The sequence below is a fragment of the Panthera onca genome, chromosome X (genome assembly GCF_046562875.1).
Source record: "Panthera onca isolate mPanOnc1 chromosome X, mPanOnc1 haplotype 2, whole genome shotgun sequence".
Lineage (NCBI taxonomy): Eukaryota > Metazoa > Chordata > Mammalia > Carnivora > Felidae > Panthera > Panthera onca.
In genome coordinates this window covers 39,611,768-39,631,393 of record NC_138357.1, presented here as the reverse complement: position 1 = coordinate 39,631,393, position 19,626 = coordinate 39,611,768, and the positions used below count along the sequence as shown (strand labels likewise).

The window sequence follows — 19,626 nt, the reverse complement described above, 5'->3', positions numbered from 1 at the left end:
CATGTCCTACAACACAGATGTCACTATACTACTCTGAAGAGACAGCATACTTAGCAGGGGAAGGAAGAGGCCACAGAATATACTAAGCTTTTGGCCAAGGGAATGAAAGAGGCCAAAGAAAAATGCCAGGAACAGATTGCCAAGAGATGGGGGCTATCCTCTTGGAGAGCTCCTTCCCCTGAGATTGGGGTCAGTCGAAATGGAGATTTTCTAAGCGTAACAAATAAGATCAGACCTCAAAACAGATGATTCTTGGGGCACCTGGGTGGCTCAGTTGGTTAGGTGTCTGGCTCTTGATTTCAGCTCAGGTCTTGATCTCATGGTGATTTGTGGGTTCGAGCCCCGCGTCAGGTTCTGTGCTGACAGCACGGAGCCTACGTGGGATTTTCTTTTTCTCCCTCGTATTCTCTCTCTCTGCCCCTCCCCACCTTGTGCTCTCTCTCTCTCTCTCTCTCTCAAAATAAATAAAAATTTAAAAAAAAGATGATTCTTTGGATCATCACTGAGATGAATAGCAGATTAGACATAAATGAATATCATTAGCCCTTGGCAGCAGGGAAGGAACAGTTTTGGAGGACTGGCATGGCAAGTGATGATGACACGTGGAACAGGAAGGGACAATATAAGATAAATACCAATCCCATAGTTTTGCCAAGGGCTGGTCCTGACCACAGTGCCCCCAGAGAAGCTGTGCGTGAGAAAAGGAGTGAAATTAGCGTGCCTCTTGTCTCCATTCTTTCTCTTCCAGGCCTGCTGGAGCTGCAACCCCTCCCTGCTAGATCACACTGAGATCCTAGAAGAGCCAAAGGGAGGCCCCCTGTTTCCTCAGGGACCTGAGGTATTTTCATGAATGGACATCTTGTGGGTCAGGTATGTGGGAATTCAGCAAATTCACAGTAGAAGCCACCTAGTGGCTCCCTACTGACCACCCTAGTCTTCCCCAGGGTTCTGAGAGCATCTGGCAGTAAGAGGAGGATGTGGCTTGAGACGCCGTGGGAAGTACCGTATAGCCCTCCCCCAAGCACCTTCTGCAACACACATAAACATTTCAAGATATTGCCCTTTTCCGATTTCAACAAAATCCACAACTAGGGATTCTTTCCTTGGGCTTCACCTTTATCTTGTCCTGAGTGATCTATTATAAAATCTTTTTTTAATGTCTACTTATTTTGAGAGAGACACAGAGAGAGTGCAAGAGCAGGGGAGGGACAGAGAGAAGAGAGAGAGAGAATCCCAAGCAGGCTCTGCACTGTCAGCATGGAGCCTGATGTGGGGCTCGAACCCACGAACTGGGAAATAATGACCTGAGCCGAAGTCAGACGCTTACTGGACTGAGCCACTCAGGTGCCCCTACCTTATGTATATTTTACCACAATTTTTAAAAAATGTAACTGAGGTATCTCCCTGTCTGCTCTGAGTGTATTCTCTTCAGAGGAGGAGGCCCAGGTCACAGTTTTTACCAAGACCCTGCCCTCCATCAAAACATAGCTGATTGAGGGACTGGTGGGGTCACCTAGGACCTAAGTGTGCAAACTTCTGTGTCTCGGTATGCCATGTATCCTGCAACATGAATATGGGTGTACTATTCTGAAGAAACAGTGTACTAAGACAAATAAGGAAGAGGCTAAAGAAAGAATATGCCAAACATTTGGCCAAGAGAAAGAGGTCATAGACAAACACCAGGGACAGATTGCCAAAAGACAGAGGCTGCCTTCTCTGAGAGCTTGGTATGCCTCATGTACTATGCTCTGAGGTCTAGCACAGAAGGAAGAGTTGCTTTAATCACTTTGTCTTCCTGCGTAGGCTGTAGGTTGTGGTAAGTAACAATAGGGGTTGAAAAGTGACTTCTCATCCAGCTTCTTCTCCCAAAGCCACTTTGATAGGTGATTCAAGTTCACCTAGGGTTGGCCATTGACCACCATAACCCATTCACCCTGGTGGTCCTCAGTCATGCTCCCTTACCTTCATAGAGCATTCTAGATTGCTCTTCCTCCTAGCTCCCTCATGAAGCCTGTGATTCCTTCCCTTCCTTCTCTTCTCTTCTGCCCTCTCTCAGTCCTTGACCTGTTGTCTTCAAGGTCTACATTCCAGTCTTGGTGGAACCCTGAAAATACACAGTATTAATTGTCGCATTTCTTTTTTAAAGAGGGCACTGTGGGCCTATGAGTAAAGGGAATGAATAGGATGGGGAGACAGTTATGCACAGATCCCTAGTCATCCAAGATTCTGAGAATGGGGGAGATCGGCTGAGAAATTTAGGAACCAGTGGCCAAGTCCCTACAATCCTCTTCTTTGAGCAATAAGAGCAGACGGTACATGGTGGAGAATTTTCTCTCCCCTGCCCCACCTTCCACCCACACAACTATCCAAAGGCACTGACTGCCCCAAGGAAGGAAAGGGAAAATATAAACTTAACGCCTTATGCTTCGATAGCTGTTATAGGTCTAGCTTTTTCCCATACATGATCTTACTTGATCCTCAAATCCCCACAGCTGTGGAGACAGGCCCAGGAAGGTTAAGCAGCTCTTTCTGAGAAATGAAGCCATCTAATTGGCAAAGCCAGGGCTGGGCCTCAGTCCTTCTGATTCTGGTCCTGTGCTCTCCACCACACTGTGGGACATTTGCTTTAGCCATCAGGCAAGATAGTTTGGAAAGCTGCCCAGTCCCTTTTCTCTTTGTTGGTACAAATCATGTGCAGATCCTTGCTTTCCAAAAGAGATGGCAAATTGAAAAGGAGAAGATGGTAATTACAAACTAATGAAAGACCCCATTTATATCCCTCTAGAAAAGTCAATCAGTCGACAACACAGAACTATGTGCATAATGGAAGAAAAGTTTCCGTTTATTTTTGCGCTGTCAATGAGCACTTCCAGACATCGGAACTCAAAACATCTCCTAGTCGTGCTCTGTTGGAAGCCTCGAGTTACAATTAAGGAAGCATGGGTCTTTCTTCATTATTGTTATGGAGCAACGATCTGACCTGACCTAAAACAGGTTCTGCTTACACAGAAGAAATAGACTTGCCGGGTGGGTTGATAAAAGAAGTCACTCCAATTTATTAGAATCACATTCAGGAGAAGGCTAACATTTTCCCAACTTGTACAGTCAGCTCAGGCTATTCAGGTTGTCCTTTCTGCCAAGCCCTGGTTGTCCTTTCTTCTGTCTTTTGCCGACCACAATATGATCCCTTCCATGCTGTTGACACCCCCATTGGCTGGTAGAGATTCGAGTGCCCAGGCTTCTGGGAAACTTTACTCTCTGGGACACAGTCTCAACCCTGAATGTATTTGGAAAAAGTGACCGGACAGCAGAGCAAATCGCTCTCCCGGGGCCAGGTCACTTTTCTCACTGGGAGAGTTCTGTCACTCCTCTTGCTACGTGTTCTTCACAGGTACTGTAATCATCATTTAAAAAAATAATATTTTTAAAAACAGAAATATTTTTGCAGTGGGATTTGTTTGCCCACAGCTGGCAATTAATGTTAATTATGGGCATCGTCCCAGTGGCTCCCAGCTTCCTTTATATATACATCTTGGCAAGATGTTTAATGTCTATGAAAAATGGTACCGATTTGTCAACACCTAACCAGTGATTACACTTCATTGTCAGAACAACCTTGTGTCCCCATTTATGCAAGAAAAATGATGGTCATGGTTGTACTTGAAATACATGGCTGGGGATTGTTCCTCTCACATGCCCCTAGCATAGCTGGGTATCTGTGCCCTCCCTGTACATCCCACCCTGGCCGCCATGATGGCTCTCACAGCATCCCCTCTCTTCCTGTCATTGTCTTGGACTTCTGCCTAACCCCTGGCCCCCACTTGCACAGCCTTAACGCTGAAACAAAACTAGAGATCAGCCAATGGGGCAAGGCCAATCTATCTTCAAGGAGTGGATCCTGGAAATGAAAGTAAGTTCATTTAACTTATTAATAGCTCCAGTAAAATACCAGATGGGCTACAAGGTCAAAACCAATGCCTTGAATGAGGTTTATGTACTATCAACTCATTTAAGTGCCCCATAATATGCTTGCCTTGCTGTCACAGCTTCCTTAAGCTGTGTTTAAACAAGTTGGCTTGATGCTAAAAGGTGATTTTTATCTGTGTTTGATGAAACCCAACAGCCACCATCAGTATAAGCATTTAAGCCCTAAGCAGGCAAGTTCTGATCACTTCTTGAGACAAGGAGAATAAACCAATGAACATGCACCTGTAGCTTTACCCATCATTGGCTAAGATGGCTTAGTTGAAGCATTGTCCCTCTGACTTGAGATGTACAGCATTTGATGGATTTTTCTCTTTTAATAAGCCACATGATTAAGACTTACAAAGGTGGAGGGGCACCTGGGTGGCTCAGTCGGTTAAGTTCCCGACTTCGGCTCAGGTCATGATCTCACGGTCTGTGAGTTCAAGCCCTGCGTTGGGCTCTGTGCTGACAGCTCGGAGCCTGGAGCCTGCTTCGGATTCTGTCTCCCTCTCTCTCTGCCCCTCCCCTGTTCATGCTCTGTCTCTGTCTCAAAAATAAATAAACATTAATTTTTTTTTTAAAGACTTACAAAGGTGGCTTCTAAAACTTACCTTTGATAATAGTTAATAGGGATGGGTATGAAAAGACTTTTTTAAGTGTATCCTGAAAAACTACTTAAGTGGGAAACCCTTACTTAGCACCGTGGTATTTCAAAGTGGTTCAGAATTAAAGGGGAAAAAAAAAAAAAGAGAAGAAAGCAGTTACAACTTTTGAAACAGCTGAAAAAAAATAAAACCCATTTAACCATATCAACCTTTTCTTCACCCACAATCACATCTGTGGTATTGGAATTGAATATATAGATCTAAATATTGCAACAATCCAACCCTCAAATCTAAACATCATTTTCAAAAGCAAAAAGATTCCTTTTCTGTATAGTACTGGGTCTCAAGGCTGGGATTGTTGAGAGAAGAGTCTTAGGCTATTGCTTAAATAACCTTTATTACCTGCCTCTGATAATCCCCAGGTTACAGGGGAGGGAAACGTCTGAGCCTCCTGTTCCATACATGAAACACACAGCTGCAATGGCAACTGAATCGATACAGGGGAGGCATTTGGAGGTATGGAGGTGACACACCCAGGGACGGTTACCCACACCAGAAGATGGCCACGCTGCTAAAAATCAGGCCAGTTACTTTTGGGATGACAGCGGGATGCAAGAAAGGCATACAGTTAGGGTCATAGATCTTCCCCTCCCCTTGCAGCTTCCCTCCCCCTTCAGTCCCCATGAAGTCCATTCTAGCCCACAGACTGGTCCTAGTGTCCTGCTAGCTCCCTGCTGCAAGAGGGAGGGAGGGGAAAGATGTCTGGGGTCTCTTCATTTTTCTTTGTCTCGGTCCCTAAGGCAACAGGAAGCTGGAACTGCCGCCGCCCGCCTGGCAGCGAGGGCAAGCCCGCTGGCTCCGTGGAGTGAGCAGTCCCTGGCAGCCGCTGGAGAAGCTTAGACGGCCCAGAGTTCTGATAGACTTCATTGCTTCACTTCAATGCCAAGTGCTGGACGTGTTGGATTCAGTTCCCAGGGGGCTGGAGCATGGTGTCAGGGCTGTCTGAAGACAAGAGAGCAGAGGGAGTTTAGTGCAGTTGGGTGTGCGGGGTAGGGGTGTAGGCATGGGGTGGCCGGGTGGGAGGGTTAAGAGGGAAAAAGCGGTCTGGGGGGTGGGTAGGGTGGTGCTCCTTCCAGGGCCTGTCAGACGAGGTCTGTGGGCCTCTCCCCGTCTGGGCCTCAGGTGAGGCGGCACCTGGAAGGGGAGGAAAGGAGAAGGCGGGCGCCGCGCCCGGGGACGCGGGAGACCAGGAGCAAACGGGGCCGCGGTTCTAGACCCCCTCGGCGCCCTGGGCCGGGGCGGGCGGCGCCCCGGGGGCAAGCTGGCGGCGGCCCTGGGCCGGAGAGCCGGCCGCAGTCTCGGCGTCGGCGGCGGCCCACTCGTGCGCCGCGGAGGCCTGGGCCGGCTCGTCCTTGGCCTCGACGAGCTTGCGGGAGCGGGTGTAGGCCAGGATGAGGCCCCCGGCCAGGCAGGCGTAGAAGATCATGATGAGCAGGATGTAGAGATAGGCGTCGTCGCCCTTGGCGCTGGTCGCCTCGCGGCCCACGAACGGGTCGGGCCCGACCCCCATACCCATGCTCGGGCCGGGGCCGGCGCCCAGGCCGCTGGCGTTGCCCCGGTGGTGCAGCTCGAGCAGCAGGCGGCTGAGGAGGGTGCGCAGCCGCTGGCTCTCGCTGCAGTTCATGGCTGTCGGGGAGTGACACGGCGGCTCCAGGACGCTGCTGACCTTTCCCCCCTGGGCGAGGGGAAGCGAGCGGGAGGCGGCGGCGGCACCCGGGCTCCCGGGCGGGCAGTGGCTGGGGGCGCGGGCCGCGCGGGCCTCCTTATCCCCTCACCCCCGCCCTCCTCCCCTTCCCCACCACGCCCCCTCCGGCCCGAGGCCGCCTCTTCCCAGGCTCCGGCTGTCTCGGCGCTCTGGGGAAAGGGGACAGCTGGTGGAGGGAGGAGAAGGGGACAAGGGAGGGGGCGAGGCCCGGAGAGGCGCGGAGGGGCGGGGGCGCGGAATGCGCGAGGCCCCAGGCGGCAGAGGCTGGCGGGGCGGCTTGCTGGGGCCAAGCCTGGACCCTGGGCTGCGGAAGAGAATTCCTTCCAAGTTCTGGCCACCTGCCTTGCAGGCCCGGCTTTGGCCCAGAGACAGCATCTGGCCCCCCAAGGCAAGCCATGCCCCAGGGTTCCGTCAGCTCTGCCGCAACAGGGGCAGGCCAGACGGCTCCCGCGCATCTGATGGCGTCTGCTCCCATAGACCAGGACCTTGGCCTATCTTTCCAGCCCTAATTCCGTCCCCCGCGCCTGGAGGAGAGAGCGTGTTATTCTGAAGATGCTCAGGATGGATTTGGTGACTGAAGCAGAGGACGACCCCTTGGCCTTCCAGAAAGGTTTCTGACAATATAGGAGCCTCCTTGGAAGTACCCCTGCTCTGACCTCCTATCACGTGTTTAGAGAGGCCTATACATCTTAGCATGTGACTATACTATCCATGATATGACCCTGTTTCCCTCTGGCAAGCCCTCTTCCCAGAAATGAAACCAAGCTCTTCCATTAAAAGGAACACAGACCGTAAGAAGGCCCATTGACTAAACTCTCTAGACGTCTCAGGACCTGAAAAGTGCAAGTTCTAGAAAATATGTGCACCTGCCGCCTGTACATCCAGTTAGGTCAGCACCCAGCCCTGTGCCTCCCCAGGGCTTGGTAACAGGTCTAGGCCCTGCGGGCTTGTGGGGCAGCCATATTTTCCCCAGAGGGTATTTTCTTTTAGGGGAAAACAAGGCACTAAGACAAATGATGAGACCACAGTATGTTAAACTACAAAAGGTCTGGGCTTCACAAAAGAAGCATGCTCAAAGGATTAGTTTGTAGGCAGTGAGTAGAAAAACACAGGAGGTAGTGCTGATCAGATCTGGTTGTCCAGTGAGAATAGAATGAATGAAAAAAAGGATATGCCCTTATGCACACCTTGAAAATCAAGCTGCCCACTCAAGACTTTTCGGTCCAGGGACCATTCAGTCTGCAGGAGCCACGGGTTTAAAAAGGAAGGTTTAAAAGAGAGAAAGAGAGAGAGAGAGAGAGAGAGAGAGAGAGAAAGAGAGAGTGAGAGTTTTCATGTGCCTCTGCCCCAGCCATCCTTCAGGGATTGCAGTCTTCTGTGTGTTGGGGTGAGGTTGGCACCCCAGGGCACTATATCCAGGGTCTCAAACAGAGCCGTTCTTACCAGCTTCTGCAGGACTCAGAAACATTCCATGTGGCCCTGACCACTGACTCCCTCCTAACCACCTTTCCTCAGTGTCCTCACCTCAGAGTGGCTGAGGGAACAATTGTTAAAGGGATTTGGCATGACTAATGCCAGAGGACATACCTAGCAAATTCTCAAAACAGTATCAACCTAGGGACAGGACTGATAAGCTAACAGACTCCTCTTATCTGTTACATAATGCCCAGAAATCTCTAGGGTTGGGGGGTGGGGTGAGGGGAGGTAAGGAAGAAGCCCCTTCACTGTAGCATAAAAATAATCGTTAAATTTGTATTGTACTTTCAACAACCTTATGAGCTAATAGGATTATTCCCATTTTCAGAAAAGGAAACAAGTTCAGTTAAGAAGCAGGACTGGAATGAGCAAGTTTGACCTTGTTCTTCTCAGTCCTAACACATTACTCTTGTCACATGGATGCTATCCATGAGCTGCTTCCATTTCTCCACCTCTCCCCTGGAATCTTCTAAAATCCAGGACATTTTGCCAAACCACTCTCTGTAAGTTCACCAATGACCTCCTGACCAAATTCAAGGATCTCTGCTCAGTTTAAGTCTTTGACCTCGAGGATGAATTTGATACCATCCACCACCCACTCTTTCCTGTAAGTGTCCTACCCTTGGCTCTCATGGCATTGCATTCTCAAGTTTCGCTTCTTATCTCTCTGACCCATCATTCTCAGTCTCCTTTGCTGGCTCCTCTTCTTTCCTCCTCTCATTAACTATTGGAATCCCTGAAGACTCAGGCCTCAGCTTTTCTCTCTTAACATCCATTTCCTTGGAAAGTGTCTCCTGACATGGTTTCGCCGACCACCTGCCATATAGTTAGCCAAATTTGAATCTCTGGCTCTGATCCTTTCTCAGATCCATCAGCCCCTTCCTTTCTGGTTTTATTGCCACAAGCTTAATCCAAGCTCTCATTACCTCAAGTCAAATATGCAAACGGCAGAGTCTCCTGACAGATCTCCCTGCCTATAACCCAATCCACCCCACTCTGGCTGGAATACAGGTCTTCCTCGACTTACAATGGAGTTATGTCCCCATACACCCATGACAAGTTGAAAATATCTTAAATCAAAAATGCGTTTAATACCCAACCTACATCACAGCTTAGCCTATAGCCTACCTTCGAAGTGCTCAGAACTCTTACATTAGCCTACTGTTGGGCAAAATCATCTAACACAAAGCCTATTTGATAATAAAGTGTTGGATGTCTCATGTAACTTACTGAATACTGTACTGAAATCAGAATGGCTGTTACACAGAGCATATTGGTTATTTACCCCAATGATGCAACTCACTGCCACTACCCAGCGTCATGAGAGCGAATTGTATACCACATACAGCTAGCCCAGGAAAAGATCCAAATTCAAAACTGGAAGTACAGTTTCTAAGAATGTGGGTCAATTTTGCACTATTGTAACGTCAAAGAATTTTAAGTCAGGCCATCCTAAGTCGGAGACCGTGTGTAATTCTTCAATACCACTTCCATCAATTCAGCCCTATGTTCAGAAACTCAGTGATGTTCCCCATTGCTTCTTTCATGAAGTCCAATCTTTGGTAGGCCTGAGGTCCTCACCACCAATGGGCGCCATTTGGTCCCTCTTGAATCTGAAAAACCGCATTTTCCCTGAGTTCCTCTCCAATGCTCTGTGCCTTTCACCTTCCTCAAAATCCACTGACTGAAGGAAGCCTTGTCTGATACCCCTGTTGGCGCTCTCAGAGTCTTTACCATGCAGCCCTCCTCGTGGTACCTTAACTCGGACTCCAGCATTCAATACAGAAAATCTAGAAAATAGAAAAACGCCCAGAAAAAAATTACCAATAGCATGCACATGTGTGTGCACACATCATTGTTTGGTAACCTATCTGTTCACTTAACATCTTGTGGGGTGCCTGGGTGGCTCAGTTGGTTAAGCATCTGACTTCAGCTCAGGTCATGATCTCAAGGTTGGTGAGTTCGAGCCCCACGTCGGGCTCCGTACTGACAGCTGAGGACCTGGAACCTGCTTTGGATTCTCTCTCTCTCTCTCTCTCTCTCAAAAATAAATAAGCATTTAAGGAAAACATCTTGTGAATTTTTCCTATATCAATTACTATTTTTATAACACCATGGTACTATCCGCAAAGTATTTAAGACCATAGATCTGCCATTATATATGTAAATTAGCTCCTATTGTTAGATCTCTGGTTATCTCCAGGCTTTTGCTATTCAAAATAATGTTTCAATGGATACATACAAAGCTAATTCTAATTCCGTTAAATGAAATAATTGCTAGAGGGAAGGCACATCACTAACTTACAGAAGACTGGCAATGGGGAATGGGAGATGTGTAGAAGGGGGTGGAGACAGGAATGGAGACTACTCATAAAATTTAAAAAGGCCCAACCCTCAGAAAAAAACAACAGGTGTGTGTGGGGGGATCTGGCTTTCTTTTCACTCAAGGGGCTGCTGTGCATCCCTTCAGATCCCAGTTCCAGTCCAGCCCTGAATGGCTGAGATGCCAACCCCATTTCCCCACCACACTTAATGAAATTGTAAATCCATCAGATGAAGATTAGATCTCATTCCTCCCCACCCTTCCACCCCCCCTTTCTAAACCTACCCCATGCCTGTCAAATAATCATCTGTTTATCTATCGTCCAGAACTCACTTATTTCCTGGATGGCAATCGAGTGTGTCGACAGAGGGAAGTAATTTTGCCAAAGGACGGGCACAGATGGTAAGCCCTGTTAGAGTCCAGAAGGCCGGCAAACCCATAACGGGCCCTGAGGAAGGGGAAGAAAGAAGGCTTCATGAAGCCTGAAGTACAGACTGAGAAAGAATCATTCATTCATTCATGCGTTCAAGAAATATTTATCACGTGTATTTATCACATGTTCCACTGGGCAAGGTATTGTGCTGAGCCTGAGACACACAGATGAACGAGTCACATTGGTGGACTATCTGTGGCTTCATAACACAGCCGCTTTGTGAACTGCAAAAAAGCAGGGGGCACAAGATCTGGAGTGAAATGAGCAGTGGGCTTGAAGTCTCACCAGAATTCTGGCTTGGAGAGAATTCTGACTCTGGACCCAAACTTTAATCACTAGAGCCCAAAGCCTTGTTTGAGAAAGGAAAAGCCCAGGGGCTCCTGGGTGGCTCAGTCAGTTAAGTGTCCAATTTCAGCTCAGGTCATGATCTCAACGGTTCATGGGTTCGAGCCCCACATCAGGCTCTCTGCTGCAGAGCCTGCTTCAGATCCTCTGTCTCCCTCTCTCTCTCCCCCTCGCTCCGAACTCATGTACGCACACACACTCTCTCTCTCATAAATAAATAAAAAATTTTTTAAAAAAGGAAGATCTCAGGTGGTCTGAGCTCACCTTTTTGGCAAACTGCCCTATGTGCTCCTGGTGGCACCATCTTGAGGGTGTGGCCTGCCAGCCGCCACAGCAGATCCATTCTCAAAAGACAGAGGAGAATAAATGAGAGACTGACTGGGTCCAACTGGGGCTTCTCAGTTGTTCCATAGGAATATGCATGGTATTTGGGTGGGGGGTGGGGTGGAGATGGGTTTGATAAAGATCACAATATGTGTGGGTTGGAATGGGCCTCAGGGGCTTCAAGTGCCTTCTTTAGAGACTATTGGGGGTCTTGGTGGGCTTGTGCTGAGGTCACCCTATATCCAAGCCACAAACTGGAGCATCAGATATGGTTCCCTGACCTCATCTATTGAAGACTTAGCATGTGCTGGGCAGATTACATACATTATATTAATTAACCTTGCAGCAACCCTATGAGGTGGGTAGGAGTGATGTTAAAAATATTTAACAGCAGGACACCTGGGTGGCTCAGTCGGTTAAGTGTCCAACTTCAGCTCAGGTCATGATCTCATCGTTCATGGGTTCTAGCCCCGCATGGGGCTCTGTGCTGACAGCTCAGAGCCTGGACCCTGCTTCAGAATCTGTGTCTCCTCTCTCTGCCCCTGCCCCACTCGCACTCTTTCTCTCTCTCAAAAATAAACAAACATTAAAATTTTTTAAAAAATATTTAACATCATTATGTCTTGGGAACTGACCATTCAGAGTAGACTAACAATCAGAATAGATGCTGGCCAGGGGCGCCTGGCTGGCTCAGTCAGAAAAGCACAAAACTTTTTTTTTTTTTTAAATCTCTAGTTCACATACAGTGTAGTCTTGACTTCAGGAATAGAAACCAGTGATTCATCTCTTACAACACCCAGTGCTCATCCCAAAAATGCCCTCCTTAATGCCCAGTCACCCGTTTAACCCACCCCCATCAACCCTCAGTTTGTTCTCTGTATTTAAGAGTCTTTTATGGTTTGCCTCTGTCTCTGTTTTTATCTTATTTTTCCTTCTTTTCCCCTATATTCATCTGTTGTGTTTCTCAAATTCTACATGAGTGAACTCATATGATATCTGACTTTCTCTGACTGACTTTTTTCCCTTAGCATAATACCCTCCAGTTCCATCCACGTTGTTGCACATGGCAAGATTTCATCCTTTTTCATCACTGAGTAATATTCCATTGTGTATATATACACCACATCTTCTTTATCCATTCATCAGTCAGTGGACATTTGTGCTCTTTCCATAATTTGGCTATTGTTCATAGCACTGCTATAAACATTGGGGTGCATGTGCCCCTTCCAATCAGCATTTTTTAATCCTTTGGATAAATTTCTAGTAGTGCAATTGCTTGATTGTAGGGTAGTTCTATTTTTAATTTTTTGAGGAACCCCCATGCTGTTTTCCAGAGTGGCTGCACCAGTTTGCATTCCCACTAACAGGAGCATGAAACTCTTGGTCTCAGGGTTGTGAGTTGGATCCCCATATTGTATATGTAGAGATTACTTAAATAAATAAAAACTTAAAAAAAAAAGAATAGATGCGAGCTATAAATAACCATTATAGCCTTACAGAGCCACAACATCATGGAGCAAAGGAGGAAGAGAGGGGCATAGACTAAACAGCTGCCTGTTTCCATGAAGGTGAAACCAGAATCTCATCCCTTTGTGCCCTGGGTCATTCTGAACTTCCCTCCTCCCCATGGGAGCTTCCATCAGTTCCCTCTGCTCATTGAAGGTACATGAAAAGCTCCCTTGCCTGCCAACCCCCCTAAAGCAAAGATATCTATTGCGGCTACCCCCTTTCTCCCAGCAATTTTCCAAGGATGTTACTTGTTGCCTTAAAATTCTTGAATGGGCCCCACTGGATTGCCAAATTATCACCTCAGTGTGGCCTTCGAGAGACTCTCTGTGGGTTCTGGCTTGGAAATGCCTTCCAATCATATTTGCAGCAATAACTACCCACATGTCTTCAATGCCAGGCACTTTTCCTTTTTTAGTTACTATTTTTTAATTGAGCTATAATTGACATATAACCTTATGTAAGTTCAAGGTATATAGTGTGTTGATTCGATATATTTATATATTGCAATATGATTGCCACTGTCGTGTTACCTAACACGTCAATCACGTTCCATACTTATCACTTCTTTTTTTGTGGTAAGAATAATTAAGACGCTTTTTCTACTAGATGAAATTTCACTCGCCTTAGCATCTCCACAGTGTAGGATGACAGTGACATGTGTGTTTGTCAGATGGTCCCTACAGACCCTTCGAGGGCAAGTGCTGTGTTCTTCCTCTTTGTAGCCTTGGCCTAGTCTGGCACGGTGCCTGGTGTATCACAGGTGCTCAGGAAATATTTACCTAGGTTTGTGGTCTGCCTTCCTCCAATGAAGCCTTTTTACATTTGTAAAAAAAAAAAAAAAAAACAAAAAAAACCAAAAAACACTCCATGCAGGATACAAAACCTTGTGGTTACATTTTTTTTTCCAAAAAGAAAAACTTCATTTTTTGTTTGAAACACACAGCAAAGTTGGAAGAATTTTCCAGTGAATACCTTGTTACTTACTGGCTAGATTCCACCACTAATGTTTTCCTATCCTAGCCTTTATTCATCCATCAGCTATCCATCTCTCCGTCTGTCCACTGTCTTTTTGTCTTTTTTTTTTCAACGTTTTTTTTTTTTTTTTTTTTTTTTTTATTTTTGGGACAGAGAGAGACAGAGCATGAACGGGGGAGGGGCAGAGAGAGAGGGAGACACAGAATCGGAAACAGGCTCCAGGCTCCGAGCCATCAGCCCAGAGCCTGACGCGGGGCTCGAACTCACGGACCGCGAGATCGTGACCTGGCTGAAGTCGGACGCTTAACCGACTGCGCCACCCAGGCGCCCCTCTTTTTGTCTTTTTGAAACTGCAGACACCAGTACACGTCCCCACTCCTAAACACTTTCCACATGCCTATCCTTAACTTGAATTCAATATGCGCTTATTCTTGTTTTCCTTTTGAGGTAAAATATACATAAGATGAAATGCACAAGCATTAATTGTACCTTTGCTGAGTTTTGACAAATGTAACGGTGTAACTTAACCACCTACTAAAATATAGAACACTATCATCTCTCAAGAAGGCTTCCTCTTATCCCTTCTCAGATTTTCCCTTCCCTTCACCCCCAGAGGCAACCGCTCTGCTGATTTTTTGCCCATCATTGGTTGGTTTGGCCTGTTACAGACCTTCATATAAATGGAAACATATAGTATGAATTCTTTTGTATAAGAGTTCTTTTACTCAGCCTGATGTTTTTGAGAATCATCCCTGTCATTGTATATACAGTATTTAGCCCCTTTCATTGATTTGTTTATTTCTTTATTTTGAGGGCGAGAGAGCACAAGGGGGAGAGGGGCAAAGGGAGAGGGAGAGAATCCCAAGCAGGCTCCGTGCTATCAGCACAGAGCCCAAGATGGGGCTCGATCTCACGAACTGTGAGATCGTGAACTGAGCCAAAATCAATAGTCAGATGCTTAACCGACTGAGCCCCCCAAGCGCCCCAGTGGTTTACTCCTTTTGATTGCCGAGTGGTACTCCATGTTGTGATCATAACTCAGTTTGCTTATCCATTCTCCCTTCTCCTGCTGATGGAAGTCCAGTTTTTGCTATTAAAAGTAAATCTGCGGGGTGCCTGGCTGGCTGAGCTTATAGTGTATGTGACTCTCGATCTCAGGGTTGTGAATTTGAGCACCCATGCTGGGTGGGTGTAGAGATTGCTTAAAAATAAAATCTTTTTTTTAAAAAAGTAAAGCTGCTAAGAATGTTTTCATACAAGTGTTTTTGTGGACATATGTTTTCCTTTTTCTTGGGTAAATACCTAAGGGTAGAAATGCTGGGTCATAGGAAAAAGAGTTTTAGAAGACACAGCCAGACTGTTTCCCAAAGTGTTTGTATCTTGTATACTCCTACCAACAATGTATGAGGATTTCAATTGATTGTGGTTACTTTTAGCCTTGCTTTGTACTCACGAAACGCATTTGCCCTTACACTTCTGAAAGGGCCAAGCCTGACTGTGGTTTATTACTTAAAGCCTTCGCCCTATTTTGCTGATTACTAAATGCACATCCAAACTAAGTGTAGATAGAGTTGCTAAAACGCGAAAGTCAGTTCTGTGTGACAATAGTTTTCACTGAAAGCTATTCAGTGAATAGCTGTGTGCCAAGCACTGGGATAAGACTTTATACCTCACTCAGTCCTTGCAAGAACCCTGTGAGGGACGTACAGGACCATTCCCATTATACAGATGAGGAAACAGGCCCAGAGAGGTTAAGTAACTTGCCCCAAACCCCAGAGCTTGTAGGTGGCCAAGCTGAAACTTGAACCAGAGTCCTTAATCTTTATTACTGCCATGCTATAATGCTGCTGTATAATGTCCTTTGTACAGAGGCTGGTAGGGTGGGGGGGGGGGGGGTAGACGGGTGGAAAACTTCTGTGTTAGAAGCCTCATCTCACCTCCTTATTTTTCAGCTGAGGATATGGAGGTCCAGAGAGAAGGGACTTGCCTGAAGTCCCCCATTAGTTCATGGCAGAGTCATCTGAATCCAGCCAGGGAGACTTTCTACTCCACAGCACAGCCTTCTTCAATGATTTGTGCAATTCAGATTTTATTTCTGACTTTTCGTTGGTGACAAGAGTCTGCAAACCACTTTGAGGTCTTTCAAAGAAGTGCATAAATCTGAAAGGGTGGAGTAGAATCAACCTTCCCTTTGGGGCCAAAGCATAAGGTCATAAATTAAATTGTCAGATGTGTGTCAATACATGCCTGAACATTATCTCAAAACTGTTCCTCCCACCAACTCGCTTTTCTCTGGAAAGGGAAAGAAAACAGTGAGAATGCTTGGGATATTCTGTGGGAAAGGAGTGGGAAAGGAAGAGTCCCGAGGGCACGTTTCTCTTGGACTCCCACGCCGCCACCTGGTGGAAGCCTAGGGTTTTGTTTTCTCTTTGTTCAGAATGTTTTTCAACTGGAGCGTTTAATGCCAGTTTCTGTGCCAGGACCTGCTTTATTTAGATGGTTAGGCAGGGGGGAGATCTACAGGAGATCTGCTTCCTCCCATGATAGAGCTAACTTTCTAGGGTTCAGGGGTTACCTAGACCATTGCAGCAGGGTGTTGGTAAAGACCCTATTAGAGGCAAATAGTAAAGCACAGTACTTAAAAGCAGCAGATCCAACAAATAAACTTTAAAAAGCAGGGGCTGGGCACCTGGGTGGGCCAGTTGGTTGTCTGCCTTTAGCTCAGGTCATGATCTCACCATTCGTAAGTTCAAGCCCCACATTGGGCTCTGCACTGACAGCACAGAGCCTACTTAGGATTCTCTCTCTCTCTCTCTCTCTCTCTCTCTGCCCCTCCCCCACTCACGCTTTCTCTCTCTCTCTCTCTCTTTCTCTCTCAAAATAAATAAACTAAAAAAGAAAAGAAAAGAAAAGAGCAAGAACTCCAGCCTCAGATAAATTGGCATTTTAGTCCTGGCTTGGCCACCTACCAGCTGTTACCTTGAGCTGTCCCTCAGTTTCCTCTTCTGTAAAATGGCAATAATAATAAAAGTGCTTATTATAGGAGTGCCTGGGTGGCTCAGTAGGTTGAGCGTCCGAATCTTGATTTCTGGTCATGTTGTCTCAGGTCATGATCTCACTGTTGGTGAGATGGAGCCCCGAACCTGGCTCTGCGCTGACAGCTCAGAGCCTGCTTGGGATTTTCTCTCTCCTCTTTCTCTCTGCTCCTCCCCACTCGTGCTCTCGCACTGTCGCAAAATAAGTAAACAAATAAATACACTTAAAAATATCTTTTAAAAAGTGCTTACTATAGAGGCGCCTGGGTGGCTCAGTCGGCTAAGCGTCCGACTTGGGATCAGGTCATGACCTCACGGTTCGTGAGTTCGAGCCCTGTGTCAGGCTCTGTGTTGATAACTCAGAGCCTGGAGCCTGCTTCAGATTCTGTGCCTCCCTCTCTCTGCCCCTTCCCCACTCGCACTCTGTCTCTCTCTCTCAAAAATAAACATTAAAAAAATTTTTTAAAGTGCTTACTATAGGATTTTGTGGCAAAGGTTGAATAAGATAATGCATGTAAAACACTTAGCCTAGTGCCATGAACATATTAGATGCTCAATAATGTCAGCTGGGCTTATTTCCTCATTAACAATAAGCATGTGGTGTGTGGAACCCATAAGAGGAGCATTCAACTCAACCTTAGAGAGCTCACGGCAAATGTCCCTGAGGGTGCGACACTTGAGATGTCTTGAGTAGGAAATAACTACTTGAACCCTTTCTCCAAGTGGGAAGCAATATCCACAACATATGGGCAAGCAAAACGACAGGACTCACCTCCCTTCACCCCTCCGTCATGAGGGATTTCAGGGCGGGCCTCTGAGCTGGAAGATGATCTGGGAACATTTAGGAATCACTGGAATGGGGCCCCAGTGAGTAGGAGCAGCTTGACTTATAATTAGATGCTAGGAGAAAAATCAAGACCAGTTTTATCAACTACCATGTGTTTGTTTTCATTTTGGCTTTGTTTTGGGGCAATAATGCTTCAGTGGCTCTTCATTCATCCAGCATTATGCTAAATAGGCATGATGGGGCTTGCTAATTTCCCACTGCCTCAAAACACAGTTCTGGGCGGGGCGCCTGGGTGGCTCGGTCGGTTAAACGTCCGACTTCGGCTCAGGTCATGATCTCACGGTCCGTGGGTTCGAGCCCCATGTCGGGCTCTGTGCTGATAGCTCAGAGCCTGGAGCCTGTTTCAGATTCTGTGCCTCCCTCTCTCTCTGCTCCTCCCCTGTTCATGCTCTGTCTCTCTCTGTCTCAAAAATAAATAAATGTTAAAAAAATTTAAAAAAAAAAAAAAAAAAAAAAAAAAAAACACAGTTCTGGGCCCCTCAGCTGATTTTCCAAATTGTGCCTGGCACACGCCATGACCGTGTGGGACTTTTTCTGTTTTTCCCTGCAAACTTTTTTTTTTAATGTTTATTTATTTTTGAGAGAGAGACAGAGAGACAGAGAGAGAGACAGAGCATGAGTGGGGGAGGGGCAGAGAGAAAGGGAGACACAGAATCCGAAGCAGGCGCCAGGCTCTGAACTGTCAGCACAGAGCCCGACATGGGGCTCAAACCCATGGACTGCAAGTTCATGACCTGAGCTGAAGTGGGATGATTAACCGACCAGCCGTCCAGGTGTCCCCTCCTTGTAAACTTTTAACCCTTCCATATTATCCAAATTTTACTCGTTCTCCAAGGTCTAGACTTTTTCAGTCATCCATTCATGAAATGTTTTCTTTTTTTTTTTTTTTTTTTAATTTTTTTTTTTTAACGTTTTATTTTATTTTTGAGACAGAGAGAGACAGAGCATGAACGGGGGAGGAGCAGAGAGAGAGGGAAACACAGAATCTGAAACAGGCTCCAGGCTCTGAGCTGTCAGCACAGAGCCCGACGCGGGGCTCGAACTCACAGACTGTGAGATCATGACCTGAGCTGAAGTCGGAAGCTTAACCGACCAAGCCACCCAGGCGCCCCTCTTTTTTTTTAATTGAAACATAATTGACATATGAGTTTCAGGTTTACAACATAATGATTCAATATTTGTATATATTGGGCGGCTAACTATCCAGCTTTGGCTCAGGTCATGATCTCATGGTTCATGAGCTCAAGCCCTACATCGGGCTCTGTGCTGACAGCTCAGAGCCTTGATTGAGCCTGCCTCAAATTCTGTGTCTCCGTCTCTCTGTGGCCCTCCCCCACTCTCACTCTGTCTCTGTCTCTGTCTCTGTCTCTGTCTCTCTCTCTCTCTGTCAAAAATAAATAAACATTGGGGCACCTGGGTGGCTCAGTCTGCCTGAGACCGCATATGTGAAAGCAAAGGATTGTGACCACGTGTTTCCAATGCCTTCCAGGAAGAGGGATATATCCAGAAGAGTATTTCCACGAGCTTTCACCACATAGCACACATCAGTAACACACAGGATGCCCCGGGATCAATGAACAAGAAAGCAACCACCTGAAGGGCAGAGGGCATCGCTATCTCAGGCACACCTGGAATCTCTGAAAGACCATTGGTCTAGAATGTCAAGCTATGAGATCGCTGTTGCTCTCACCCCACTTTGTTCTTGCAGGCTGATGGGCACAGGAGGGATGCTGCTACAGATGAATATGCCCTCTTTGTTATTAGCTAGAAGCCGGTGAGAGTCACTCTGGCCTCCTCAGCATCAGGCTCAGACTGGAGGTTCCAAAGAAGCCTTCCCAGACAACTGAGGCCTGAAAGGATCTCTCCCTTTTCCAAATTCCTATACACTTAGTCTTCCGCTCACAGTTCAGCTTCTAATTCACCCCCATAGGCTGATATTGTGCACTGATGGCACAAGACCTTCCTCCTGCCTGCCCTGTAGCCACCTAGCAATACTAAACAGGACAGGGCTCAAAAGTATGGC

The 19,626-nt window shown here is 46.8% G+C and overlaps 3 protein-coding genes across 4 annotated transcripts in view; all 3 read right to left on the bottom strand.

Moving 5' to 3' along the window:
* Window positions 1-4,949: 4,949 nt before the first annotated feature.
* Window positions 4,950-6,362, bottom strand: KCNE5 (potassium voltage-gated channel subfamily E regulatory subunit 5). Its single transcript, XM_081794315.1, has one exon. It carries the CDS (start codon window positions 6,253-6,255, stop codon window positions 5,842-5,844), a length of 414 nt encoding a protein of 137 aa, XP_081650441.1. The 5' UTR covers window positions 6,256-6,362; the 3' UTR covers window positions 4,950-5,841.
* Window positions 4,950-13,819, bottom strand: LOC145714641 (uncharacterized). Of its 2 annotated transcripts, none has more exons than XR_014136916.1 (3): window positions 11,178-13,819; window positions 10,469-10,583; window positions 4,950-5,573 (listed from the first exon to the last, which is right to left on the bottom strand). XR_014136916.1 is itself a non-coding variant. In XM_081794314.1 (3 exons), exons 1-3 carry the CDS (start codon window positions 11,254-11,256, stop codon window positions 9,356-9,358), a joined length of 441 nt encoding a protein of 146 aa, XP_081650440.1. In that variant the 5' UTR covers window positions 11,257-13,819; the 3' UTR covers window positions 6,621-9,355. The 2 variants fall into 2 exon arrangements, 1 of the variants encoding a protein (XP_081650440.1); XM_081794314.1 differs by lacking the exon at window positions 4,950-5,573 and adding an exon at window positions 6,621-9,602.
* Window positions 13,820-16,567: 2,748 nt separating this feature from the next.
* ACSL4 (acyl-CoA synthetase long chain family member 4) overlaps window positions 16,568-19,626 on the bottom strand; it is a 99,781-nt gene continuing 96,722 nt past the window's right edge. The window contains exon 18 of the transcript XR_014136864.1: window positions 16,568-17,656. The gene's annotated coding sequence lies outside the window, so the exon portion shown is untranslated. The remainder of the gene's footprint in view (window positions 17,657-19,626) is intronic.

What these genes read in the sequence shown, in the direction of transcription:
- KCNE5 (XM_081794315.1), bottom strand. Translation starts at nt 6,255, where the DNA reads ATGAACTGCAGCGAGAGCCAGCGGCTGCGCACCCTCCTCAGCCGCCTG.
- LOC145714641 (XM_081794314.1), bottom strand. Translation starts at nt 11,256, where the DNA reads ATGGATCTGCTGTGGCGGCTGGCAGGCCACACCCTCAAGATGGTGCCA. An exon ending in TAGGGCAGTTTGCCAAAAAG is followed by an intron (nt 10,584 to 11,177) that starts GTGAGCTCAGAC and finishes CCCCTTCCTCAG; the next exon opens with GGCCCGTTATGGGTTTGCCG. An exon ending in GATTGCCATCCAGGAAATAA is followed by an intron (nt 9,603 to 10,468) that starts GTGAGTTCTGGA and finishes TCTATTTTCTAG; the next exon opens with ATTTTCTGTATTGAATGCTG.